This window comes from Andrena cerasifolii, chromosome 4 (assembly GCF_050908995.1).
Source record: "Andrena cerasifolii isolate SP2316 chromosome 4, iyAndCera1_principal, whole genome shotgun sequence".
Taxonomy (NCBI): domain Eukaryota; kingdom Metazoa; phylum Arthropoda; class Insecta; order Hymenoptera; family Andrenidae; genus Andrena; species Andrena cerasifolii.
The window spans coordinates 4,547,413-4,575,181 of NC_135121.1; the positions used below are offsets into that span (position 1 = coordinate 4,547,413).

Below are 27,769 nucleotides of genomic sequence, written 5' to 3' on the forward strand. Positions count from 1 at the left end.
CTTTTTTTCGGCGAACATAAAAAAGCCTCCGCTGCTATAGAATACCTAAACATTTGAAACAAACGTTATGGTATATCGCGTAAGGCACGATGGGTGCGCGTGTTAAATGTATGTTATTAATTTTTTTCCATCTGATGCAAGAAGGCCTAAAGCAAAAAACATGTGGATGCAAATTACACGCGATTACATTTCTTTCGTTCTGTAAAAGTTTAAATTTTAGCTACGATCGATTCGTAAAGATAGGAGAGGACGGCCGAGCATACGCCTGCGCCACGTGCTGTACATAGTCTTTTATTTCAAGTACTCACACGAAACGCACAGCAGTAACGGAAACGCAGCATGTACAGAGCCGGCTCTGTGATATTTCTTTCATGTGATATTTCGGGGGTGGCTGTGCAATAAGACGTTTGCGCAAAAAAAAAAGCGGCGAAGATGCGCAATAATGTGAGTCTCCGATGAACATCAATGGAGTTGCTCGAGGGAGACCATAGTTATCGCACTGTTGCCTTCCAACGATCGATCTATTATACCGAATGCCTGTCCCAATATTTCCCTTGTTCCTCCGCGTACTTCGTTTCCTTGTTCATCAGCTGACTACGTAGTAATCCGTTATAAAACGTCTGGCATGTAAGGCAAGGGGACTCTTGCAAGTTAAACTGTTTATGTTGCAGGAGGGATTGGCATTGCGTCTGTTACTGATACTAGTCTTATGCGCGGAAGCATACACAGCTGGAGCCAGGCATCTTATTAAGAAACGAAATTATAGCGACCAAAGTGTGAGAGGTTATTTGGCCGAGGTGAGCGGAAGATAAACAGACCATGGCTCCTTTCCCGAGTCACGGATTTCCCCGAAGTGTTTGCAGTGTGATTATCAATCGAAAAAGAGGTTTCTGTTTATAGCGAACTTGTTGGTGGAACGAAGTCTGCAAAGAAGAGTTTCACAGTAAGTTTCGATGCCGTTGCCCGAGGTGGTCCTACTGCCGTGCCCCAGGCAGATATTACGATGCGCATTGCAGTATGACGCGTACAGGTTACATTTGGACCCAGCCGGAGACTTCGTTGACGGTCGAAGTCAATAAATGATTCGCTTCAACGAACCCGTCTTTGTCAAATGTATTCCTTTATCAAATGGGAAGGCCTTAGGGCGCCCTGGGGTATTAAATTCGCATCCCGCGAATAGTCATATTTCATAGAGACTGATTGTGTAGGCTAGAAAACGAATTCGCAATTTATATCGATAGATGTTGGCATGATCTTTGCACATCTCGATCTGTCCGTTTTATAAAGGATATTTACGTTCTACTTGAAGCGAAACAGTATTTTTCGTGAATCGTTACTCATCTCTAACCTCTTTCCATCTCTTTTATTCTCTCTTCCCAGCTGTTAATGCTTTACAAATTGTAAAGGAAATAACAGAAATTATTCATCCGCAAAAGATGGTTCGCACGAGTGTGTACATACAAGCCAAATTGACAAACGAAAACGTAATATGCATTTATCCAATTTTATCGTTATAGTGTTAAAATAAAAAGATAATTGCGTAAGAGATTTTTTACTAAATAAAAATAATCGTTAATAGAAATTTCCTTGTTATTCTTATTTGTTACTGATCAAATGTTTTCTCCCTAAAAAAGCAATTCCTTGACAAACTTATTTGAAATTAAACAATTTGCAAAGCTGCTGTCAGCAAAACATTTCTTTGCTTCTTATGTAAAAACAATTTTTATAATATAATTTAATGAGAAAATATATATTAATTCATTGATATTTATGTCATGTAATAAAAAAAACTAAAATATATTAGAGATATATAACATAATATTATAATTATAAAAGGACTACAGTTAATTATATTAATCGTATATAACATTTTTGTATTGTTTATTAAACACTTCGTTAAACTTAATATGTAGATTAATTCTGCAAATCTGCGAAGAATTAATAGGAAGTTCTTTTGTTTAAAAAAAAACCGCAATAATAATGGACCTAAATTTTATAACTGTCACTAAACTATAAATAAATTGTATAATATAATAACGATATAAAATAAAATATTTCGTACTTAATTAACTAACAATGGCAGTGTTGTTGTAATGAAAACATAATCAGAATTTTAAAAAAGAAATTACAGTGGAGTGATTAAAGGATAATACAATGTTCGTCTTTATTACATTAACAGTTTATAGTACATTAGTGCACAGTTAGTTCTGCTTCTGTGATGTAAAGGCTGAGATTCAGCAAAATGGTGTTTTAAAATTTTACCGCTATACTTAAATCGTACAAGAGCTGCTGCACACTAACGGTAAGTCCATACCCATACAGCACACTTTGTTGCAGAAACGTTGCGGCACTATTGCAAGTTTCATTGCAATATTTCTGCAATATTGTGGAAACGTGGCAACGTTCGTGCAATATTTCTGCAATATTGTGGAAACGTGGCAACGTTCGTGCAATATTTCGGCAATATTGTACACATATCTGTGGCCAGATGGCTAAACCTGATATGTGCGGTTTTTCTGCTTTTACAGTGTAGCAAGAATGGGTTATAGACTCAGGGTTGAAACCCTTAGAATGAATTAGCGCCTCTAACCCATTTTCACGGTTTGAATCAGCGCGGTCGGTTCTACTGCACGTATGGGTCTGTATCTACGCGTGCCTCCGGCGCGAGCGTGCTAGGGGCAATTGCTCCGCGTCAGCTGTTTCGGTTTAAACCGCGCGGCCCAGCAGTTCGACCGCTAATATTCAACTGCTAATATCTCGAGAACGAAGCCTCAGATCCCAAAACAGTAAAGGACTTTTCGATGTCTTCTTTTATGAGGATATTGCATATTCCGGATTGTCTCTAAATTCTGGGACACTGCTGAATGTGTTACAGCACTGTGACTGCTGTAGCGTCCGTCACACAGTGGTCCCGTCTTATTGATGACGTAGCGGGACAAAAGTCCAAAATCATGATCCATCCAAAATGAATGAACCCTTATCATACCACAAGCTACTGAGTCAGAGATATCGGAATGATATGGTTTGCAAATTTGTATGTATTTTATAAAAATGACGATCGTCCAAACGTACTCGCGCCGGGCCCTTAGTAACAGTTTGTTAGAATGCATCAGAATCAGCTACAAATCAGTAGTGCTCCGTTGTATCGCAATTAAAATCGTTAGTATTTTACAAAATGAATTGCAGACAAGTAACTAGTACATGAAGTTTCAGCCATGAATATTTTAATTTCCAACGTACAGAATTAAAATATGATCATAAAAATGGTGGATTTTTTCAAAAGCTTTCGTTGGAAAAGCTCTAGATATCCGGGCACCTCGTGGAACCTACAAATTTTGTGGGGTTTTGTTCTATTTGCTTTATAGAATACACATTGACAAGTTACAGCTGCAAATATTTGCAACTCTGCATTATTAAACTATTTGCTTATTCGCGAGTCATAGCACAAAATCGGAATATAGCCGGATTTTCAGGGGTCAATTTTACCCCCTTAGACTGAATTTTTGGGCAGTAAAAAAAATGCGTAATACATACCGATATATCCTCTACATACCCCCAAAGTTTCATAACTTTAGGAATTTTCGTGTTGGGGATCTTCCCTTGTGAGGGGTGAACGTTTTAAGGGTGGTAAACCACTGTGGATGGTGTTTTCCAAACATTTTCATCTAATTGATGATTTATGGACGAACCGTGACTTTTGTCCCGCTAGCTTCTTAATAGACGGACCACTGTGCGTCACCGAGAATCCAGTTTCAACCGCCGCGGCTATGTGCCTCAGTCTCCCTGTCGTGGCATCCATCAAAAGTACGGATGCTGGTCCATTTTCCAAGGGCCCTTCTCGCGCTGTCCCCTCAGTCTCTTTTATATTTTTTTTGTCTGGTCCATATGATTCCCACAGGTCTGCCGGAAATATGTGTTCGCCCCCACAGAGCCTGCTATGCGGGAGTAAGGCTAAGTACAATGGAGGGTCACCTGGTACCCGAAAGGCATTGTTCGTGACACCATGACCCCGGTACCATTCATTCCTCGGCACGATAGCTCCCACCTTGGATTGGGGAGCTGGTCCGCGGTAAGGCCTTTGCTCATCCCGTTTTTAAGTCCACCGAGGTTCACTTATAGTGCCCGGTAACCATCACCATCCACGGCCCCTTCTCTCGCCTCGACCCGGTCACCGTGTGGTGATCCAGTGCGCGATGATCAGGGAGCCGTTTCACGTCACCGTCCTCCTATCCGCCACCTGGTGACACGCTCGGATGGTGCTCAACCTATTTTGATCGACACGGGTTGATCTACATCCCCGCTCCATTTACGGAGGTTGGGGAACGGCCGACACTGAATTATATTAATAAAGTAAACTTTCTTCAATGTTTCAAGTAGATGTACTGAACTGGAAATAGGTATTTAAACTTTTTATTTGATTTATTATTAAAAGTGGTGTTACGTTTTTTATCTTCATAGTTCAATACATTATTAAGCTTTCAGTTGGAAATAAAGTATACCTAAGGTCGTTTTCAGATATATTGGCCGGTGAGTTTCGTGACGGGTATTCTCCCACCATACCGCTTGCCGCCGCGCGGTGGGGATTCGGTGCCCGTGAGGTACGTATCCCCACCACTTTCTCGTTTCTTTCTTGCTCTCGTTCCATCTCGCTCTCACCTTCGCAGAACAAGAGCGAGTCAGAAGTGGTGGGGAGAGCGCCGAGCTCCTGACGTGTAGCCCAAACCGAGTTCTTAGCGTAGAGATACATACACCAGAATAGGTGCGCGTTAGGTCCGAAAAAATTTAGGAGCTTTATTGGTCAGAACATTGATTCTTTCTCGATAGCTTCATTTCGTATTGGTTTACGCATAGCTTCGTAACGCACACAACTACTACGCTAAGAATAAACAACAGCCACATGGCTTCGTTCAGGCGGAGCCGAGCAGCGTTGCCACTGATTTCTCCTCGCGTGTTGCTCGCGAAACCGAACTCGCCGGCCAATATATCTGAACACGAGCTTAGTACAGAAGTATTAACTTTGAAATATAATTATTTTATACTTAATTCTTTATGTTGCAATGTTTAATGTAGTTCTGTAGACTTTAATCTATATTTTGCACAGCTATACGAAATATAGGATATCACTTTGTTATGAACAAGGAATGCTGAAATATATAATTATTTCTTTAATTAGCCCCAATTAAGAAAGGTGAAAATTTTAAATAAATATAATTCTCGATTAATTCAGCATTTTTATTAATACCTAATGATGACATTTATAAAAAGTATTTTCTCGATTACACACATTAACTTCCAGTAAAAATTATGATAAAGTACAATAAAATATAATATACAATTTTTGCGAAGTGTGTTCTTAAATAAGTCTAATAAATAATTATTAATTATGATATCAATTATGTACATGTTTTATATATCAAATATATTCAATTCATAGAGCAATGCCTAAATTATATTAAATAATATAACGAAATTGACTTACACGAAATATTAAAGATTAAGAATATAAAGGATTCGATGAGAAATGGATTGACGAATATGAGCTTTAGTTAAGAAAGTCAATATATACAAAAATATTCTTACCTTCAAATATATTTACACATTAAACACTATGGTTCATAAGTTACTTTACCAAGAAACAAATACTACTTTCGAAGAATAACTAATAATTATAGAAATAATGTTAATTTTATGAGAAATATGTATATATAGTTTATTTCTAAAAGTATATAACTGCCTAAATTGTGCATCCATGTATTACATTCTAAAACCCTAATATATTTTTATATAACATGTAGTCATAATATTTTTGTGTTATGCATTGTTCAATTATAAATTTGAAAAAAATAATTTTTTTTATATACCATATAGCATAGCTTTTGATACTATTATTGCATCCTAGTAAATAAAATGATAAAACACTGCTTAATATTATTATTGTACCAGATAGAACAGAGACTTTAAAATAATCCTCTAAAGGTGCGTATCAACTTTACAATGTAGAACACGAAAATTTCATAAACAGTCATGTAGGGTGCATAAATCTACCAATTTAAACGCTGATTAGATTAGAGCTTCAACCCAGATCGTTATATATTTTTAGAAACTTCTTACATTATGTAAATACATAAATAAATCGTGAGATTTGATAGTAAATTGTACTGTGCCATGTAATTTGTACTATCCCAATAGTTAGTTATTAAAAACTATATACAATTGCACTGTTATCGCAATAAAGTTATTAGCGATCTTCAAAATAATATTAAAATAATCCTATAAAAATCTCAAACTACTTAGTTTCTTTTATTGCAATCAATTCCGTGCTTAGTGTGATATATTTTCCTTTCTAAGGCATGAGATGTTTCACCTAGCTTTTTTCTTCCCTCATTTTATACACCTATCTTTTGATTTAAGATAAATTTGATATTTTAATTCATTCGCATATATATTTTAAATATAGTTGTTTAAAAACCAAGGAATTAAAACAAAATTAAAATAAAAAATTAAATGTTTATACAATTACTTGAAAAAATAAAAAAAATCATAACACAAAATGAGCTTTTCAAACTGATAGTTACTTAATACTTGGATGTGTTTGTTGATGTCTCTAACTGCAGAGATTTATACATAAAAAGTCACTGATAAAAGTCTACATTTTATTTTTTTTTTTAAGAACTTGGTGCCAATTTTAGTCTCAATATCAATATTCGCTAAGCCCAACGTGTATAACATCTCATAGAAAACTATTACACAATTGTAACAATAAAAAGTAAATATATTTATTTAAGAAATAATATCGGGGCATTTAAAATACTAACACATAACGCAACATAATTTGTTATGCCATCAAAGTAATCAGTTGTGTAAAAATAAATATAATGCAAAGAACAAAAATGACAACTAAAATAAAAAAAATAATAAAAAATAAAATAATTCTATAATTTTCTAATCGATATAATCGTCATCATCGTCATCAACAAATCTAATATTCTGGTCATAAAAGGACCCCTGGTTTGTGCAAAATGTTTCTATTCCATAATCAGGGCTTTGAATATGTAAAGATGTATCAACATCCTTGTTATTTAGCTTCCGAACCTGAGCAAAATGTTTCAAAGGACTTCCTGATAATTCTGTCATAGGAATGTTTACTGTGTCCTTTTTACTTATAAATGGCTGGGTGCACTCTGTTAACTCTTTATATTTGCAGCGCGCATTTATTACGTCCTCATCCTCATCTTTGGAAACTTTTTTTTGATTGGAGCTGTGCTTTACCTTTGGCAAATCTTCTTGCAGAACATTTTTTTGAGTAGAACTTAACTTTCCCTTATTATTCTCGCCATTATCATGTAAATTTGTAGGGCTCCCAAGAAGACTTCTGGAAGCATTTGATTCTTCTCCTGATTCTTCATCTCTATTTATACGAACCCTATGGAAAGAAAGAAATAAATTTTCAGCATTAGTGGCTCTTATTTTCAACTTTTGAATTTTCTTCACAGCCCCCCCCCCCCAGAATAGGTCCAAATAATAAAAAAGAAATCTGTGTAAAGTTTGAGCCCGACACCATGATTTCGAGTAAAATGAATTTGAATACCTCACTTTTGATGTCTACATCTTCGAAATTTTTGCGAATTTCAGTCCCAATTTTTCAGGAAACATTCATGACATAACAAACACTGAAAATGTGGAGAAACTTCTTTTTATCTTTTTCGCATATCTCGGTATATGTCCCCCTTAAATGTTTAAAAAAATAGCCCTCGAAAATAAAAATTACAATTTCTTTTCGTCTTCATAAATAAAAAGTGTTCGAGAAGGATTTAAATTTTCGAAATTTGAAAAAAGAATGTTTCTCCAGTTTTTCGGACTTTTTTCGAATACCGTTTGTCGCACGAGAAAAAGTAATACAACATAAAAGATGCTCCTGGTCCGGATCTACAACTTTTGTTTGACATATTTTTTTATGTAATCAATAACTTGGAGGATATTATATAAAATCGACTTTGTGAGCTGTTAAATAATTATTTAAACGTTCAAGGGCCCAGGGACACCTTTTCCCGTTATCCGATCGGGCTCAAACTTTCCACAGATATTCTTTATTATTTGGAACTATTCTGGGGTGTGCTGCGAAGAAAATCTTGAAGAAAATTTCACCAAGAGCAAATATGAGCCACCCTACTGTACACATACGCTATATGAAGCAAAGGAAATGTGTACTGTTGCACCATTCTGAAGGATCTATTAAGCACTTAGAAGTAAGTACTCTCAAGATATAAGGGCCACTTTTACCCTTTTTAAGTAGTATAATATGTGTCTTGTTTATGGTGTATAGTCGTGACTCTTCACGTGAATACAATAACACATAAGTGGAGGGTCATTCAAGGCTTTAAATCTCTTTGTTATACATATACCTAACCTCGAACGTGCTTATGACACGATATAAGCACGTGTCCGTTATGCGGGCGTTTAAATGGTAGTCACTGGATACTTGTTACCCATATGTGTACAGCTTTTGACTTATTTAAAGAATTATTATCAAACCATAAACCAAAAGATACATGGTTGTATGCAGAAGGTAAAAAGATGACTGTCACGTGGCGAATTTTTTAAACAAGAAAAAGTCCAGACCATGTCTCCTAAATTATGCAACTTTCTATACTACAATATTTTCTACTTGCATAGCTTTGAAGACATTTAGGTGGTAACATTTCTTAGACTCTTCGGATGTACTTCTGAATGGCCCCAGTGGCCAATCGACACGAGGTTTGAGGAGAGGGGTGGGGAGGATCTGTGGACCCTTAATCTAAAATTGTTGCTTCGGGAATTAATTATTTTCCGAGATATTAATAAAAAAACTTTTAGTATTTCTGTTGACTTATTCCGACACAACGCGTTTCACTTTCCAACTTGTTCCGGATATTAGTATTGGCTGGGGCTAGATTAGCGGGGGGGGGGGGGCGTCCGCTTGCTGGCGCGTAAGGCATGGTAGCGAACCGATGTGAGTTTGGAGTTTGGTGATTTGTACCAGAAACTTGCGGATGCGAACCATCCTATTATACAGGGTGGATACCTATTACTCCATTGATAGTTAATACTATAGAGGGTGATACTACATGCCAAAATAAGACGAAAATATAAAATACAATTTATTAATATCGCGCTTCGTTTTCGAGAAAATTGGTTCTGAATTTCAGCTAAATAAGAGTGCCTTTTAGGCGCCTGAGGAGCACACGGAGGTAAGGGGAACGCGTCCAGCTGTTCGTAGAACAGATTGTGGGGCGAGGGGGGGGGGGGAGGGGGGTGGCCGTAGGATGGACCCCCGTTAGGGCTACGTGTATGCAGTTCAAAAAAATAATATGTAAAAGAAAATTAGTCATTTTTTATTGATATTGCGGAAACTAATAAATACCCGAAGCTACAATTTTAGATGTAGGGTCGACACCCCCTCCCCACCACTCCCATCAAACCTGGTGTCGATCGGTCACTGGGGCCATTCGGAAGAATATCCGACTACCCTATGTATATAATTTACATCAATAAATTGTTGAACAAGAATTTAGTTTCTGATTAATTTAACTTATAATAATAATCTACTGCATTTTTCTACGTTTATTCTGTTAAGAAGGAATTCATTGTTCTTTGGCTATGAACATTTTTGTGGATAAACGGATTATTAAACATATACAAATGATCTTAACATGCACTTTAAAATCAATATTCAAAACGAGAACGATATGAGTACCCATTATGATTTGCTATTTTATACTTCACTGATATTATAAAAAATGAACTTAGGTACTAATACATATACTTTACATATTTTGTACGTTAATATTAATATTTTTGTCTTCTAATTGTAAGTCATTATATGTAATAAAATGTTTAATTTCATAAAAAGGACTCAATAAATTGTATCACGAATTCACAAGTATGATGCCTTTCCTGTTTTATTAAATTCAAATTTTGAGACAGTACTTATATACAGTATGTCCGTTTTAACTGAAAATGGTGGAATAATTCGTAAGGAACTGAAGGTATCAGACAATAGTTTTTACAGAAGTTATTTGATATGGAGGGTGGCATTTTGGGGTTCACACAGAGGCAGATTTGGGTATAGGCTAAGTAGGCTGCAGCCGTAGGTGGCAAATTTGGGGGAGCGGCAAATTTTGGGGAGCGATAAATTTTGGGTAGCATCAAATTTTGGGGAGCGACAGATTTTCAGCGAAACAAATTGCAGAAGGTTTAAACATAGATGGTTTGAGACAACTTTAAAAACAATTCACTTTTGTTTCATAGCGAATTGGCAACGACCCCTATGCGAGTTACCATACTGAATAAATTTTTAAATTGTCTCGACTCTTTTAAATTAATATATTCGAGGTCCCCAAATCTTCAAATCCGCCCCTGGTGGCAGCTATAATATAAATAGTTTCTCTACAGATAGAGAAATGGGAGAGATTTCAAGAGCAATCTAATTATTTTTGAGTGGGGCTATATATTTTTTATTCATAATATGATAACGGTGGTTGAGAAGAGTTCAAGAATGTGTCAACATTCTGGAATGTTGGAGGCCCAGGAGGTTCAGCTCAGAGCTGTTCATCAGTGGGGCCCCTCAGGGGCCTGCTTCCCCTTCCAACCGCTCCGTCCCCACACAATATTCGCGACGAATACATATTATGTAGTAGTAACATTTCTTTGCTGTGGTGACGTGCGTCACTCTTTAGCGTCGCGCGGTATCCTTGACGACGCGAACGGGAGTGGGCGAACCCCAAAGGGCTCGTTGGGGCCCGCCCTGGCCTGGACAGCGGACAGCGGCGATTTCAGCAGCTTTAGCTGCTCAAAGGTACCCGACATGCATTGAACTCATTTCAACAAACGCTTTAATATTATAAATAAAAAATATAGTGTCTTATTTAAATATTTAAGATGGCATTGATATCTCTCCCATTTCTCCATCTATAGAGAAACTATCCATATTGTTGCGAGCACCGTGTACATATAACTTCATAGCCTACTGGTGCTCACATCCCAAGTTAGAAGACGGTCGGCCCCCTCCAACGACAATCACGATATCGATCAGATGGCCTGTCTTGTACCGAACGCCAATACGACCGGACGTATCAGATTAGCTAGTTCTAACATTGTAAACCTATAACTAGTGGCAAATATAGTTTTATTGTGTGTTCGTTCATCTATTATCCAATCCTTTGCGCTGGGATGGCCAGCGAGGAAACACCCCGGAGTAACAGTATGTATACCACATACAGTATTGTCTCGTTAACGGCTCGCTGGCCGGGACCGACGTTGAGCCCTTATCGTGAACGGAGCCCTAATTCCGAGTGCTCGTTTCTCGCTTCTTTCTGGGCAAAGGGGGAAGCGAGATGGAACATTGCGTGCGCGACGAGCGTGCGCGATCAGAGTTTGGAGGGATTCGGCTCCACTGATGGAGGGGGAAACACCTACAGGAGCGGTGGTAATGTGTGTGACTGACGCAGGCGCAGGTCATGCACATAGAGCCGTTCCTGGGTTTTGGCCGCTGAGGTGCAAAAACAATATTGCCGCCCTTATTAATTCAATATTCTTTAATTAAGAATTTAATATGCAGTGTTTACTTTCATATCTATACATACATAATTTTAAACAGTTATCATGGTATAGAGTTTGGATTAATATTCTTATTAACCAAAATTTTATACATAATAAACGGCCTGCGACCGCCTTTAGGCTTGGCCGCCCAGGTGCGGGGCACCTTTTGCACCCCCGCCAGGAACGGCCCTGTGCACGCGTTACCACCAATCCTGTGTAGGGGTTTCCCCCTCTATCAGTGGAGCCGAATCTCTTCGAACTCTGTGCGCGATGGTCGCCAGAGCAGACTGTGAGCGGGGCCTGCATTAAGATTTTGCGAAATGGTTTCGTGCTCACGGTAAGCGCTTGCGACCATCGCGCACGGAAAGGACGGAGTGTCAAGCGTCCGAAAGATTGAGCGAGACAAAACATCAACGCGTCGTCTGCCTCGCACCGTTCTCGCTCGCTCTCGCCTTCGCCGGACAAGAGTGAGTCAGAAGTGGTGGGGATAGCAGAGAGTCCGTATCGTGTACACCAAACCGAGCCCATAACGAGACAATACTGTAATGTCCCCCTCCATATCAAACAACTTTTGTATAAGAACAATTTGTTGATTCCTTCAGTTCCTTACGAAATATTCCACTGTTTCCAGTTAAAACGTGTACACTGTATGTATATTCTACATATACTTGACAATTTATTACTTAAGTTATATTTAGATAAATAAAGATGATCGACTTACCTCCTGTTTGGAATAACACAATATTGTTTATGTTCAAGAACACCAGACACAGATTCCATGCTCACTTTAATGCTAGAATCTTCAAGAAGTTTCCGAACAGGAATTAATTTCTCGAATGTCCTTGTTCTAGGAGTTCCGGGAGTTTCATCCAGAATTAGATTTCCGTAGTCAAAATTGTGACAACTCCTTTCGTCTTTTTTCAAATATCTTTCACTGTTGACGTAAAGGTAATTAATTTTACGATGGAAATAGAAAGAATATATTTATGAAAAATTCTGTTCGCAATTTCATGTACATATAAAGACCATTAATGCTGCCACTGTGCTAGTGAATATTAGTTTATATTAGAAATAGGTATTGTCAGTTAATGAATTCAATCATACTCGGTAAATTTATTTGTAATCTAAATAATATGCTAATATCATTCTTTAATTAAAACAATAGATAAAAGAAGTAAACTACTTTACCAGTGGCGGATTTAAGAAAAAAGGCCCAGGTGGTAAACGTTCTGAGGGGCCCATTTTTCGGGAAAATAAAGCGGTAGTTTACTAAAAACGGGCTCAGTGTGATAATATAGAAAAAAAATATACTTTGGATAAAATCATAATTTCTTTTAAGGATAGGGCCCTGGGGGGCCTTCTGAGCAGGGGCCCAGATGGCAATTGCTCATCGGCCACCCTGTTAAATCCACTACTGTACTTTACTTAGCTTACATCAATTTAGCATTAATAATAATACTGGCTTATGAATGATACTTATAGAACGTTAAAATAAGTACATATCTTTATTATTTACCCTTGCTCGAATCCAAATTCAATATCTTCAAAGCTAGATAATTGCATTCTTCTGTATTCAGAGGGTGTTAATGCAGCACCTTCGGTTTCAAGAGCTAAAATCGAGCTCCTTTTGTTTCTGTAAATAACTAACTAGTTATTTCATATGTAATACTAATATTACCACTAAATACCTGTACAATAAGGATGCTAATTACCCTAAAAAGAGATCCTCTGTATCGAGTTTCAAGTCTTCAATTGGTGGAATCCAGACTAAAAATGCAGGATCCATTCCCAAGTACGATCCAGGAACAGCACTAGTATTTGCTACATTATAATCATAGTAATCCAATTCCAGTTCTGAATCGGGATTTGTTAAACTAAATTCCGATCCTGGCCCTTGTAAAAGTTTCTCACGGTTTCTTCTTTCTTTCGTTTCCTTGCCACTTCCTAAGGTTGATGGACTCGAAAGGACACTTTCAGGAGAAGATTCCTACACATTTAAAAATGATATTAAATAATTAAATTCGCTTATATAGGGTGTCCCAGAATTGAGGGGCAAATTCCTTTACCATCGAAATGTCCTTTACCGCTTTAAGATCCGAGGCTTCGTTCTCGAGATATTAACAGTTGAATATTAGGGGCCGAACTGCTGGGCCGCGCGGTTTAAACCGAAACAGCTGACGCGGAGCAATGACCCCTAGCACGCACACGCCGGAGGCACGCGTAGATACAGACCCATGCACGCAGTAGAACCGACTGGTTTCGGCTTTGAACCTCGCGGCACGGAAGTTGCACCGCTAATATTCAATCGTTAATATCTCGAGAACGAAGCCTCGGATCCCAAAACGGCAAAGGACTTTTCGATGCAGCAAGATACAGCATGTTCCGGATTGTCCCTCAATTCTGGGACACCCTGTATATAAGACATTTATTACCACATAAATATACCTTTTCAGAAGAAGAATTAGCATCCTTGTTATCATTTGATTTTTCATTCTCCACGTTTAATGCCTTTTCTTCTGGGCTATTGGACTCTATTGTTCGTAATCTATATAACAATTAATATTTACAGATAATCTATAATTGTAATAAACAAGTTCCGAAATTACTCTATGGTGTAATCCCTTTTTCGTTTAAAGCGTTTAGGGAATAATAATAGTTACAATCACAATAGTCACTTTCTTTGTTACAATAATTATAAAAAGAATAATGATCGTTACGACTTCTCGATAAATAATTATTTTTACAAAACTGTGTCACATCATGTATTAGTTCCAGCAGAAAATATACAGGGAGAAGGATATTTTAAGAAAACAGATAATCGAATTTTTCGAAAATGTAGATTTTACTCACCTTACAGGATAGGCATATTTTACTTCTGGTTTATTGTAAACGAGAATACTGGAAGCTGATAATAATTTATCATAGTTCGATGTCATTGATGTTATAGTCTTGTCTGAAGAAGTTTCCACAGTATTGCTCAATTTTAATGTACTGGTGCTCAGCGTGGATCCATCTTTGTATCTATATTTAAAAAGTATTAATTACTGTTTAATGTGAAAAATCTCCCTTCCTTTTCTATCATTATAGAACTAGAAAATTTCTTGTCATCTTTTAAAATGAATAATTTGATTTCTATTTTTACCCAGTTAAAGTTTCAGTACTATTGTAATGTTCTTCTGTGTTGGACAAAGTTTCTTTTGGGGAGTCTTTTGCTGCTGCTTCTATCATTGATATCACTTCTGAGATAATTGTACTCGTAGATAAAAACTTTGATCTTCCAGGCATTAATTCTAATTACCAAAAAAAAATTTACGACAATTAATTTATAATTTATTTAACCCTTTGTGGTCACACGGGGTGTATTGTACCCCAAGAATAATTTTCGAGTTAAAATGTCGCGTCTTTACGACTACCAAAGGGGATTTATCGCAAAAAAAAAATATAAAAAAAATTTAAAAATCGGTTTTGATCACAGAACCGTGAAAAATCGCTCATTTTCAACTACAAATTTTATCATATCAAAATTTACATTTCTAGAAAAAGACTATTAGACTTCAAAAACACGAAAATGGTAACTCAAAAAATGACGCTAGGGTACAGTGAACCCCGTGTGACCAACTTGTGATTATAAGGTGTGACCACGAAGAGTTAAATTGCTTTATTAATTTACTGTATTGCAATTTGAAACGTGTAATATTATGTAATGATAGTTTCACATTCACTATGTAATAATTTAAAAATATTTATACTGTTCATAAAGTAGTGGCTAATACTATTTATAAAGTAATATTCCTTTTCATTACCCATACAGCACACTCTAGTTGCAGCAAAGTTGCAGGATCGTTGCGGTGCAATATTGCAACGCAACATTGATGCAACTATGCAGCAATAATTCTATGTCAATGCAATGTTGCACGGCAACGTCGCAGCAACGTTACATGGACATTGCGCTGCAACCATGCAACACTGCAAGGTTACTGCACCGATCCTGCAACGTTGCCGCCACTAAGTGTGCTGTACGGGTATACTCTATGTAAGTAATACAAAATACAATTACATATATTTTTACCAGAAACATCGCTGAAACTGTCCAGATCCTCTGCAATACGATATTTTCTGTATTTTATAACGAACTGTAGGGTCAAGAAAATAGAAATAATAAATATGAGTATCATGAGCAAAGCAGTCACTAAGTGTGCTGGTTTCCAAAAGATCCATTCTTTCTCAACGTTAGCTGTATTTACTTCAAAAGGCACAACGGTTATACTTCCATTTCTCTTTAAATATTTTTTATCTGTAATTGAATCATAGGAGATTTCTGAAAATTTTGGTACATTGTAACTGTTCATTTTTCTGTGAAATTAAATTACTTTCAAATTTCTTTTTAAATAAGAGACCAATGAACGGAAATAATACTGTACCTAGTACAGCCGCATGAGCAAGAAAGCCGCCAATGCACGCATCTCCAGATGCTGTGAGCTCGTCGCTGAAAAATTCCAGTAGCAAATTTGATCCAGAGCTGATCAGTGTTTTTACTCTGTGCTCCATTTTATCCGAAGCAACGTCAGTCAGAAGATCTGCGTTCAAGGAGTTACCATCCCGAACACGAAAATATTGCCCAGGGCAAGGAAATTGTAGCTGATCTAAATACAATCCAATTACGAAATTCGCCTGTGCCTGGACAAATCAAGTTAGGATAATTGTAATAATTAATAAGGGCGTATTGCTATTAATATTATTTTTCGCCATATTAAATGAACTGTTTTTAAAAAATTAGTAGAAAATAATTATCGGGGTTTCCCTTAAACGACCTGAAAAGGAGCGCGATATTTGCGATTTTTTTTAAAGAGAATCCCTCAAATTATATTAATTGAAAACGTTATACCTATATTCGTACATATTTAGGCAACATCTAAAAAAAAATTATTTAGGAAAAACGGTAGCTAAAACTTTAAACGCGTTTTTCTCAAAATGATGTTTTTCGAATTGGTTAGCATGATATCTCAAAAGCCAATCACCCAATTTACTTCAAACTTGGTATATATCTTCAGTAGATGTCCCATTCTCGTTGTTACTAAAACTAAGTCGGTTTTTGCAAAATTAGATTTTTGCGACTTAAAAAACCAGCGAATTTTTTGCAGAAATCTATTTTTGTTTTAGACACTGCCATTTTTTTTTACTTTTCAGTATTTCTCATTTAATTTAGTTCAGGCGATAGCCGCACTCACACAGATTACGCAAATTTTAAAATTTTCTATTTCGGACAACTACAACGGCTGAGTTTATGCTAACCATGCGCATATGATTTTTGTAAGGCGCTCTATTTGAAGCACTGTAACTCCGGATATAACCACTATTTTTGCATACAATTTTTTTCTTCATATTCTCTAAAGCTTAACAAATAAAGCCACGAAGTTGGAAGTAAATATATTTAATAGTTTTGTTTTAAAAAATTCCCAAAGTTCGCATCATTTTTCGCCCGTGAAGGTAGGGACACCCCTTAATTTTTTTTTTCGGATATAAATATAACAAAATCCTAATCTCTTGACATCAAACTTGGGAATTGAATTTATTGATACTCATGAGTATGATAATAACCCTGAAGCACCCACTAACAAATAATCTCACCATAAATGAATATTAAAACAAATATTATTTTGCTCAGTTGATAATGGTTTAATATTACCTGTAAGAGCCAAAAAGATCGACCAGGACACGCTTGAGTACTGGCTCCAAGTATTTTTCTAGTGAATTGTTCCTGCAATGCAATGCGACACCCGCATCGGCATTGCAACCCAATCTCAGCTGCGACTTCTGGTTTTGTTGCAGCCAAAATTGCACCACTACACTCGGAGCTTTCGATACGATTTTGCCATTCACTTTTATTGGAATCTTCCGAGAAAATTTTGCCACATAATTCAGTTTCTACTGCCTTCCCCTGTGATTTAAAAATAATTATCAAGTGTTTAGTTTAAGGATCACCTTGAATTAACCGTGCTTTACTATTCAGTTCACTGATTAAAGTAACTTGATTCGTACCTGACAAAATTTTGCTCCATACTTTGGGGGAGGAGTGTCGCAAAATCGATAGCGATTTCGAATACCCCCGAAGCAGGAACTGCTGCAAGGACTCCAAGGACTCCAAGGTCCCCATCCGGCAGCATCGCCTTCTATGCAAGTAAACACAAGTACAGTACAGGGCAAATGGCTAAAACTTAAAATACAGCATGTAAGTATGTATATGATAACGTGTATCAATTCCAAAACTTTAAGCAAATTTAAAATTACTTTGTTCGACAATTTTAAATTTATTAAAATTAATGGGTGAACACTTCATATATATACCTATACAGGATAAATTAGTAGAAACACAATATCTGAATGTCTTCGTCGTAATTAAAGATATAATACAAAATATTAAATAATTTAAGGGGGTATTCCCGTTTAGAAGGCCAATTTTTTGCCTTTCTTTAGGGATGATGCACAAATAGGCTACACAGTTTTTACTAATGACCATTATCCACACATATTTATTAGCATTTCAATAAGTTATAAAAAAAATGTTGAGACATATCAGTGGCGGATTTAAGAAAAAAGGCCCAGATGGAAAAGGTCTGAGGGGCCCATTTTTGGGGGGAAATGTAGAGGTAGTTTATTAAAAGGGGATAAGTGTACAGAAAAGTATAAAAAGAATAATGCTGGATAAAATCATAATTTCTTTTTGAAGATAGGGCTCTAGGGGGGCTTCTGAACAGGGGCCCATTTTTCGGAAAAATAAAGCGGTAGTTTACTAAAAACGGGTTCAGTGTAATAATACAGAACAAAAATATACTTTGGATAAAATCATAATTTTTTTTAAGGATGGGGCCCTGGATGGGACTTCTGAGCAGGGGCCCAGGTGGCAACCGAGACGTGGGTCAGCTCGCAAAGTGTGTGCAAAAAATCTTTTCTCGTGGCGCACACGATTCCGGTTGTTCTGCTGATCTAAAACGAAAAGCCTAAAGGATTCTTAATCCGTAAGAGTGTGGCTATCGGTGGTAGCAGATTTATAAATAAAAAAAATTAAAAAACGGCAGCACTTCGAATTCAAACTTTCATTTTTTGCGTTTCTTTCCGTCTTTAAATCGTTTTAAAAAGTGAATAAAAACTATTTTGACTTGATTCTGCTACCTGCTAAAATTATATGTTTTCTGAAGGTGTACGAAAAAAATGGAGTAGATTGGTGCACTAGAAGTTGAGATATCGTGTACGCCGTCAGGAAAAACACCGTTTTGAGAAAAACCCATATCCCAATTAATTATTATTATATAGGGCTGAAATTTTTTTTCCAACTCACTGAACTGTTAATAAATATTACGTAAGGGTAATATTGGCGAATTCTTACCCCCTCCTTCCCCCAGTATAAGAATTCGTAAGATTTGATATTCCACCCCCTCCCCCACCCTTACGTAATATTGTTTGCATTATATTTTTTCAGTTATTAAAATTCTTTTAAAGGTTTATGTAATTCATTTAACTCGGTTTTGCAACAAAAATTGGGACTTAGGCCCCTCCAAATACCCTTCAGGACACTAATTAGACAGATACCCTTCTGGTACCCAAAAGTTGCAAAATTTCGTATTTCGCAGCGAAAACTGTTTCTAGGGGGACTTCCAACAAAAATTGGGACTTAGGCCCCTCCAAATTCCTTTCAAGACACTAATTAGACAGGTACCCTTCTGGTACCCAAAAGTTGCAAAATTTCGTATTTCGAAGCGAAAATTGTTTCTAGAGGGACTTCCAACAAAAATTGGGACTTAGGCCCCTCCAAATTCCCTTCAGGACACTAATTAGACAGGTACCCTTCTGGTACCCAAAAGTTGCAAAATTTCGTATTTCGCAGCGAGAACTGTTTCGAGGGGGACTTCCAACAAAAATTGTGGTCATCTTAGGCGCCTTATTATATAGGATAGTAATGCCCAGCGAAGGCAGGCTAAAAAACTAGTACCGCCGTAAAAGATTTATGTCTCAATTCTACCTTGAAAAGGGAACGTTGGTATGCAGGATATTTTAACATCGATCATGGCGCCCGTGATTGCTTGACTCACGTAGACAAAACAATATTCGACGAATTTCTCCGTAAAAAGATCGCAGTCGAATGTCAGAGAGTGTTTGCCGGGTATCGATCTGGATTCCGTAATGTAATGAAGACTGGATGGCGAAGCAACGGAAGTAACGTCAGCTTTCAGACGACCGTAGATGCGAACACGATCACCTTCTAGTCGACAGGAAGGATATTCGAAAAGGACGGCCACACCACCTGGTCCTTCGCAAGGATATATCGATCTCGCGTGGACCGTCAGTTTGAATTCTTCGGACCATTTTACCTTGAATTCGAAAAACGAGACGATCAGTTATGCGAAGGTGCTCTCTTCGCGTTACTTTACTAAACGTATCACTTAAAAAGAATTAACTACTCTTTTAGCCGAGAAAATTCTTTAACGCAAAGAGGTCTTAACTTATTAATTAATTAATTAATTACCTTAAAATACACACTGGTATTTGGTGCAGTGGGATTAATGTTCGAAGCTTTCAACTTGACGGCGTAATTCCCGGGCAATCCAAAGAATTCACAACGGAAGTAGATAGTCTTTGGGGGTATAAAACCTTTCACTTCTTCGTAATACAGAACCTGAAAGGGTGAAATCATTTTCGTAAACGATAATTGTTATTACGAACATGTGTTTGAATTGAAAATAACTGTATAGGCATGTGAGAGAATTCCGTCGTAATTTTATACGTGCAGTTTTTAAGCTGCTCATAATAAACGAAGAAGCTCCTAATCAGTAGAATGTTTTTGTGCTTGTTTCGTACCCAGATAGCACACGACGCCTTAAAACCCTTCGTTGACATTCTGGGTGTGAGCCACCCATAAGTTGATTTTGACGCTCTGTACATTCTATATGCAAAATAAATAGTTTTTTTCCAAAGCCGACGTTCAAACTATTTTCTCCCTCAAAGTATTACATCCCAACAACAACTCTGTAGATTTTTAGCTTCTAATATTGAAATTTGTAAAAGTTACAATTTTTTAAAAATTTTCTTCGTTTTTTTCGACATATGGTAATCTAGATTTTTTTTTACGAAAACTGCCATAAAATTTCAATCAAAGAACTATTGGAATACATTCTAGAGACCTTGAAATTGATCCATGATTTTTTCCATAATAATTGGATTGTTTAGATGAGAATGGCAGTCGTTCAATTCAAAAACTTCTGAAATGAATATATAGGGGATTTCCTCCTGATTACAACGCAATTTTTGTTCGCTGCCCAAATTCACTCTAAGCGGGTGGAATTAACCCCTGAAAATTCGGCTATTTTCCAATTTTATTTTATAACTCGCAATCTGTAAGAGGTAGGGAAAAAGTTTCAAGACAAAAGTTACTTCTTTTAATTAGATCTAGCATTTGTGAAAAATATTTTACAGTTCACGAGTTATAACACAAAATCGAAAAATTTTCAGGGGTCAATTACACCCTCTTAGAGTGAATTTGGGCAGCAAACAAAAATGGCGCTGTAATCAGGAGGAAATTCCCTACATATTCACAAAGTTTCAGAATTTTTCGAAATTGTAAATTTTATTTACTTAAAATTTATGCGTGTATACCATCAAAATGGCCGGCAAATTATCCAAATTCTTAGGTGGCCACTATGGTGGCCAGCCCGGCCCTCTAAAGGTTAATGAAGATCTTAGAAGACGCTACGCAATAGTTTTGTGTATTGAAAGTATGACATATTTTTTTGTTTGTAAAAAAACTTTCTAATAACAATTTCATAATTTCTTAATCATTATAATATCAAGCCCTGTTTGAAGACTGTTTACTTAAGATAATAAACTACTGTACCAAGAAATTAATGTATTGTAAAACAAAAACCCCAACAATTGCGAAACACGAACTGCATCAGAATTTCTGCATGGTGGGGGTTAAATAAAAGTGATTAAATTTATTGGCAATAATTACACAAATTCCACTCTGAATTCAACAGTAAAATGTCTGTAGGTACACATTAATAAAAGAATACTCGCTCATATACATATAGTAATCGCCACTCAAGAAAGATTCTACAATTTAGTTTGCCAAGTAATTACTATTTCACTGGGTTCTCCTAATTTAACACCATCATCTATTTCGGTCGTTACAAAATTTTCTAAATGATTAAAAGCATCAATATCGGTGAGAAAGACATAGTTACAGTCTCGGAATATTTTCAATTGAGAAACGTAAATTTTTAGACGAATGGGATAAGGAAATTGCCTAGAGAATCCAGAAATTAGCCCCATTAATTAATTTCATCGTAACGCTGCATACAGCACACTCTCGTTGCAACCAGGTTGCAGGATCGTTGCAGTGCAAGATTGCAATGTTTCACGCAACGTTGCCGCAAGGGTGCAGCAAAAATTCTGCGTCCGCCCCGTGCAATGTTGCGCGGCAACGTCGCAGCAACGTTACATCGACATTGCGCTGCAACCATGCAACACTGCAAGGTTACCGCAACGTTCCTGCAACGTTGCCGCCACGAACTGTGCTGTATAGGGCCGCGAATAAGAAAAGCGGTAGAATTTCCTCACAAACCTAATATGCGTAGTAAAAAAGAAGAAGCAACATAATGGAGAACATAATAAAACTGTTGAAGGTGGAATGGAGAGACTAAAAGTAAGTTGTCCATTTACTTGAGTATGAGTGTTGTTCTGTAGATAACAAGCGGTTACGCTGGATCCGCAATATATTAATTGTAAAATATAAACAGCTACAGGAACATTTTCTGACGGATTGCAGTTCGTTCCAGCGTATCTTACGACGGTTGTGACACGTCTGTTCGGATAAGTAGCAATTTGCTGGGATTCCAAGAAAATCGTTGGTGTCGGCCACTTCACGTCCACTAATCTACTCGTCTGTGAACAATAATGCTGTTCGTTATATAAAAATTTCGCACACTGCAAACAGGAGCCGGTGAAAAAAAATTGTTACAACCTGATAGAGAGAGGCAACAGGCACTGTTGAATTTTTGTACTTGTACTCGACTCGCAGAGCATAAATTCCACCGCGAGCGAAATACCCACAGGGTATAACAATTGAAATGGTTTCATTGTCCGAAGGCAGCTTGTCCAATCGAATTTCTCCGATTAATTCTGATATGTCGTCGAGAAGGTACAATATTCTACGAACAATATTAATAATCAGATATGACGAAATAATAATTCCATGGATTTGAACCCGCGGAAACTTTTTGTTTTACTCATATTAGGTTGGCAAGGATGAAATTTGTAGTTAAGAATATTGCCAACTTTAACAGCTTATTATTTGACATTGGCTTAATGTTTTACCGTTCTGTTTTTTTTGTTAGAAAGTTAAGTATCTCGCCTGTTTGAGGAAATCATTGTAAGCACTACTAAAATATTAAAAACTTTTTTTAAAAATTAATTTTGTTGAAAATGGAACGGTCGGAAATCCGCACTATTATATAGTTCTTACGTGGAACTAAGGCGTCGCAGATCGCGCGAAACATTAATAGTGTATTTGGCTCTACTGTTACTACAAAGCAGACAGTATCAAGTTGGTTCGCCAAATTTCGTACAGGTAACTTTGACCTCACAAATGAGCCACGCGGTCGCCCAGGATCAAAGTCAATAATGACGAACTAAAGATCACCGTTGAGTCTGACCCATCTCAGAGTGCCTATGAATTATCGCTGAAGTTTGGTGTCAGCAAACAAACAATATTAGCGCATTTAGCTCGAATCGGTAAAGTGAAAAAGTTGGATAAGTGGGTTCCACATGAACTCAGTGAAGAACGGAAACAAAAGCGTTTGGAAGCTTGCTTGATGTTGCTTCCTCACCACAAGTCTGATCCATTTTTGAATCGGATTGTCACTTGTGATGAGAAATGGATCCAATGTGACAATCGCAAACTTTCAGCACAGTGGTTGGACAAGGATGAATTACCAAAACGCACTCCAAAGCGCAATATTCATCAAAAGAAGCTGATGGTGACTGTTTGGTGGTCTAGCGCAGGTGTGATCCATTATGATTTCATGAAACCCGGCTCAGCGATCATAGCAGAAACATACTGCAACCAACTGGACGAATTGATGCAAAAGCTTAAAGAAAAACAGCCTAGATTGGTCAACGGATCGACTCCTATCTTATTGCACGATAACGCTAGACCACGCGCTGCAAAACTACAGGAATTGGAGTTGGAACTTTTTCATCATCATCCATACTCACCGGACCTAGCCCCCACTGACTACCACTTCTTCGGCAATATGGACAACTTTTTAATAGGAATTTAATTCCGACAATGCTGTAAAACTGGCCTTCCAGGAATTCATTGACTCTCGTCCGCCAGGGTTTTATACCACCGGCCTGAACAACCTGCCGCTTAAGGGGAGGTTCCGGTCTAAAAGTCGATTTTTTTTTATTTTATTTTTCGAATGTTCAAGCTTTTAGGAATACGTGTTTAAAAGGATTTATTGAAATTCGTAAAATTCACGAAGTTATAGGCATTTGAGTAGCGGCAAATGCATGGGTAACCCCCGGCCACTCGGCACTCACGTAAAACTTTAAACGCGTTTTTCTCGTAACAGTGGGACCTGTATCTCCAAAAGTTATTATCCGATTCGACTGAAACTTTTTTTACTTTGAAGAATATACTGCTGGCTAGGAGGGAAACTAGAAAAAATACAAAATATTGAAAATTTATAATTTTCAAAGCCGTTGAAAGGAAGAAAAATATAGGGGGAAAGTGATTTCAAACTTCAAGTGTCGTTATTTTCTTAAAAAATGTCATTTTTGCATTTTTTTCTGGTTTCCCCCCTAGCCAGAAGTATACTCTTCAAAATAAGAAAAGTTTCAGTCGAATCGAATAATAACTTTTGGGGATACAGGTCCCACCGATTTGGATCAATTTTTTGACGCCTTGACTTTAACGACTCCCCAGCGCCGTCTGTAATGATTAATTATAAAACAAAAAATATATTTCTATAACTTAAGACACCCTTAATACAATGCAACAACTCCCATTAAATTATATGCAGTAGTTTTCCTTTAATTAATTCCTAAAGATCACCTATTTTTGGGGGCTCTAGACCGGAACCTTCCCTTAAATGGCAAAAGGGTATAGACAATATGGGTGCATACTTTGATGAATAAAATAATTCCTTATATTTGTAAGTTATCAACCAACTTTGCCTGTTTTTTTTTCACAAATTTCATCCTTGACGACCTGGTATAATAATCTGGCACGATCGCAACGCGGAGCTTACGTCATAGAGCTTACCGTAATAGAGGAGACTCGTCGGAGAAATGTTCCACTTGCTGAGCGTTGTCATTACTTTCCTCGTTTAATTCGTTCCTATACTCTGCGTTTTCCAATGCCTCGTCTGATTTTGCAATGAAAACCGTAAGATCCCCCGAAAGAGCTACGTGAGAGGTCGGTGAATCAATTACTAACGCGCCAAACTCTTCCCTCTCTTTCACCATTGATCTCGTGAAACCTGAATTTTATATTTCATCAATTATTACTTACGTATCGATTACGGTGCACTTATGAGATACCATAATAAAATTGAGAAGTGAATGATGCTGCTTGCCATGCTTTCTTCCAAGCACAGCTAATTATGAAGTACTGAGATTAATGAAATTTATTAAAAATTTACCACATTCAAGGAGGACGATAATCAGTGTTCCAAGGGTGAGCCATTTAGATTTCAAATTCATATCCAGCTCGTCATCCGCGCTCGATTCCTGAGGAGCCGTGGAATTATAAACAGAAGGGGTGGCTATTTTATTTTACGCAATGGAATCCCAGCTGTGATTTAATTTCAGTACGACATGCGAACTTCCGAACTTACGTGTCCCTTATTTATCTCGCAAGCATCCTCTTTGAGAACTTTTTGCGGCTTGGAAGAAGGGAAAACATAAATGCGTCGCGGGTAGTGGATGCACCGCGGTAATTTACACAGGAATCGATATCGAAGGACGTACACCCCTAAACCTTCACTCCTTGTTCCTCCGCAGTTTTTTCATGTTCACGATTTAAAGGTACCTCATACTTATGACACCACAGGACATCGCGTCACGTCAAACGAACGCTAAAATCACCCTTTAATTTCGCTTTCAAGCTGAAAACATTAATCGAATGCAATTCATACTACAATCACTTTCACGTGCATTTAAAAAAAATAAAAATAAAGGTAATAAGTTCGGAAATGAGTTTGAGCGTTTAACGTAAAATCCTCCGGGCTTTTAACGAATTTTACGCCAAAGAGTTTACGCAGAGTCGTCTATAAATTTGACAAATTATCTCGGAGACGGTCTCGCGTATAGAAGTAATTGAAAAACTCGTCACTCTCTTATTTCCATGTTCGCGTAAACAAATATGTGCGCGTCTTATTCGGGGGTAAGCCATTCTCCAATATTCAACTGCGCGCATTTAAAGCACGACTCCGAAACAAGAAATCGGCATCGAAGGAATTGTAGGTACGCCGCGTAAATTGTGAGAGCAGAGTCCGCGACACGGCGGGCATTGTGATTTTGCGCGAAAAAAAACTTGGAAGCGTGAAAATCGATCGAGTACTATTAAACGCGTTCTGTAGCAGGATGTGCACCCAGAGTATACTTCGGCACGAATTTGCACCTTCTGTTTTCTTTGAACGACGCACAGATACGCACTCACACATGCACGCATTTAATGAAACGGAATATGATTGTTGAAAGACACGTTTGACGAGAGGAAAATACGAAGAGTTTCAGCGGAGATGAAGGGTGGAACACGAACGACGCGTACGGGGTTCATAAGGCAACTAACCGGGGTCGACGGCCAGCGTTCTCTCCCTTATTCGACGTCGGCTCGCCCCACTACGAAGGTCGTCCTTTGGGGGTAGAGAATTCTGACAGAACATCGACTTTAATCAATGGAGGGATTATATCGACCTGCAGCGTGCTTCTCCACAGGAGGTGCCTATTCTCCTCTTCCTTCCTTTTATTTCTCTTCTTTTTTTTTTGAGCTAAAGGGTCATTATTTTCTCGCGTTAAGGGTGCAACCATAATAGCTTCCTTTCAGCCGTATCGTCGAGAGTGTTTTAATTACCGAAACGCTTTTTTGCAATTATTTCCCTGAACCAACAAGTATGTAGATATTCGTAAGAATAATGTTCGCGTTCCAGTTTTTGGATTTATCCGTGCTCCTGATTTTTTTACCCTCTGGATGGATTCTTCTGTTGCGATCGAATCCAATCAGAAATGATTCTCATTTTATTGTACATACAGGGGTACAGAGTAGTCGGTAAAATGTTTGTAAATAAAACCGATGGTCCATTGAAGAGTGTAAGGATGTAAAAAGTGGGAATAGTTTTTTTTTAGGTAAGTGAAATATATTTAAGAATTTCTGTATATTTTCTCATGTAATATATACAATTGTAATAATTATATTGTAGATACTTTTCTAAGTTTTTCATTATATGTTGATGGTTATGATAAAACTGAGCTTACGTGTTTTCTTTATTATTTTAATTGTAATTAACTTGGAATTATTATTTTGACTGCAATTTCACGAGGTAAAAATAAATTTGGCGTAAACTAGGGAAACTGTTTTACAAGATATAAATATCGATATTTTAAGTTTTTACTTTTTCCCAAAAAGTACGATTCTTGGGATATGTGTACCTGACACGTATAAGAATAAGATTATCGAATTTTAATGAAGAAGACACATTAACGTGTTAATGTATCTTAATAAAAAAAAACATTAAATTATTATCACTTATTCTTACTTTATTTAGTTGTAAAAAAACTGACCATAAATATTAGTTTATCAAAAAATAAAATTATGTAGTTGACTTTATATTCAGACGCTATATCAAATTTTTTACAGGCACTTCTAATATAATTTATTTAAAATTATAATTATGGAAAGATGAACATTGATAAACTTGTAATTATGATAATGATAACAATACATGATGCAATTTTTATATTCGATATTTTATAAGTTATCTACTGTTATTTATCGTGTCGTTTTCGCGCCACTTATTATCTCCTGTTTTCCATCACTCAACAATAAACTTGATGCGCAACATCGAAAATAAAGTTACATTTGGATTGTGCGAAAGCTAGCGTTAAGCCGGAAATCCACTGGGAAGCTAATTTACGC

At 37.0% G+C, this 27,769-nt stretch overlaps 2 protein-coding genes and 1 long non-coding RNA gene across 5 annotated transcripts in view; 2 read left to right on the top strand and 1 right to left on the bottom strand.

Annotated features, from left to right (window-relative positions):
- Window positions 1–27,769, top strand: part of LOC143368637 (uncharacterized) — a 62,716-nt gene that overhangs the window by 31,714 nt on the left and 3,233 nt on the right. The window lies entirely within an intron of this gene.
- Window positions 184–1,615, top strand: LOC143367595 (uncharacterized). Of its 3 annotated transcripts, none has more exons than XM_076809565.1 (3): window positions 184–444; window positions 672–797; window positions 885–1,044. In XM_076809565.1, exons 1-3 carry the CDS (start codon window positions 433–435, stop codon window positions 945–947), a joined length of 201 nt encoding a protein of 66 aa, XP_076665680.1. In that variant the 5' UTR covers window positions 184–432; the 3' UTR covers window positions 948–1,044. The 3 variants fall into 3 exon arrangements, with proteins under 3 accessions (XP_076665680.1, XP_076665679.1, XP_076665678.1); XM_076809564.1 differs by having other exon boundaries at window positions 244–444; window positions 675–797; window positions 901–1,615; XM_076809563.1 differs by having other exon boundaries at window positions 247–444; window positions 901–1,615.
- On the bottom strand, window positions 5,380–26,636 carry Gogo (thrombospondin-1 like protein golden goal). The gene is made up of 19 exons (XM_076811528.1): window positions 26,255–26,636; window positions 25,470–25,739; window positions 25,275–25,362; window positions 24,896–25,112; window positions 22,592–22,778; window positions 22,291–22,512; window positions 20,099–20,248; window positions 19,595–19,943; window positions 17,617–17,747; window positions 17,264–17,515; window positions 15,999–16,254; window positions 15,647–15,895; window positions 14,720–14,867; window positions 14,428–14,598; window positions 14,023–14,122; window positions 13,290–13,564; window positions 13,094–13,210; window positions 12,299–12,511; window positions 5,380–7,423 (listed from the first exon to the last, which is right to left on the bottom strand). The coding sequence occupies exons 3-19, from the start codon at window positions 25,333–25,335 to the stop codon at window positions 6,943–6,945; spliced, it is 3,579 nt and encodes a 1,192-aa protein (XP_076667643.1). The 5' UTR covers window positions 25,336–25,362; window positions 25,470–25,739; window positions 26,255–26,636; the 3' UTR covers window positions 5,380–6,942.

Bases quoted from the DNA above. Each gene is read 5' to 3' on its own strand.
- LOC143367595 (XM_076809563.1), top strand. The intron at 798-900 runs GTGAGCGGAAGA...TTCTGTTTATAG, and splicing joins TGAGAGGTTATTTGGCCGAG to CGAACTTGTTGGTGGAACGA.
- Gogo (XM_076811528.1), bottom strand. From the start codon at position 25,335: ATGAATTTGAAATCTAAATGGCTCACCCTTGGAACACTGATTATCGTC. The intron at 16,255-17,263 runs GTAATATTAAAC...TGATTTGTCCAG, and splicing joins GATCTTTTTGGCTCTTACAG to GCACAGGCGAATTTCGTAAT. The intron at 14,599-14,719 runs GTAAAAATAGAA...TTTTAAATATAG, and splicing joins AGTACTGAAACTTTAACTGG to ATACAAAGATGGATCCACGC.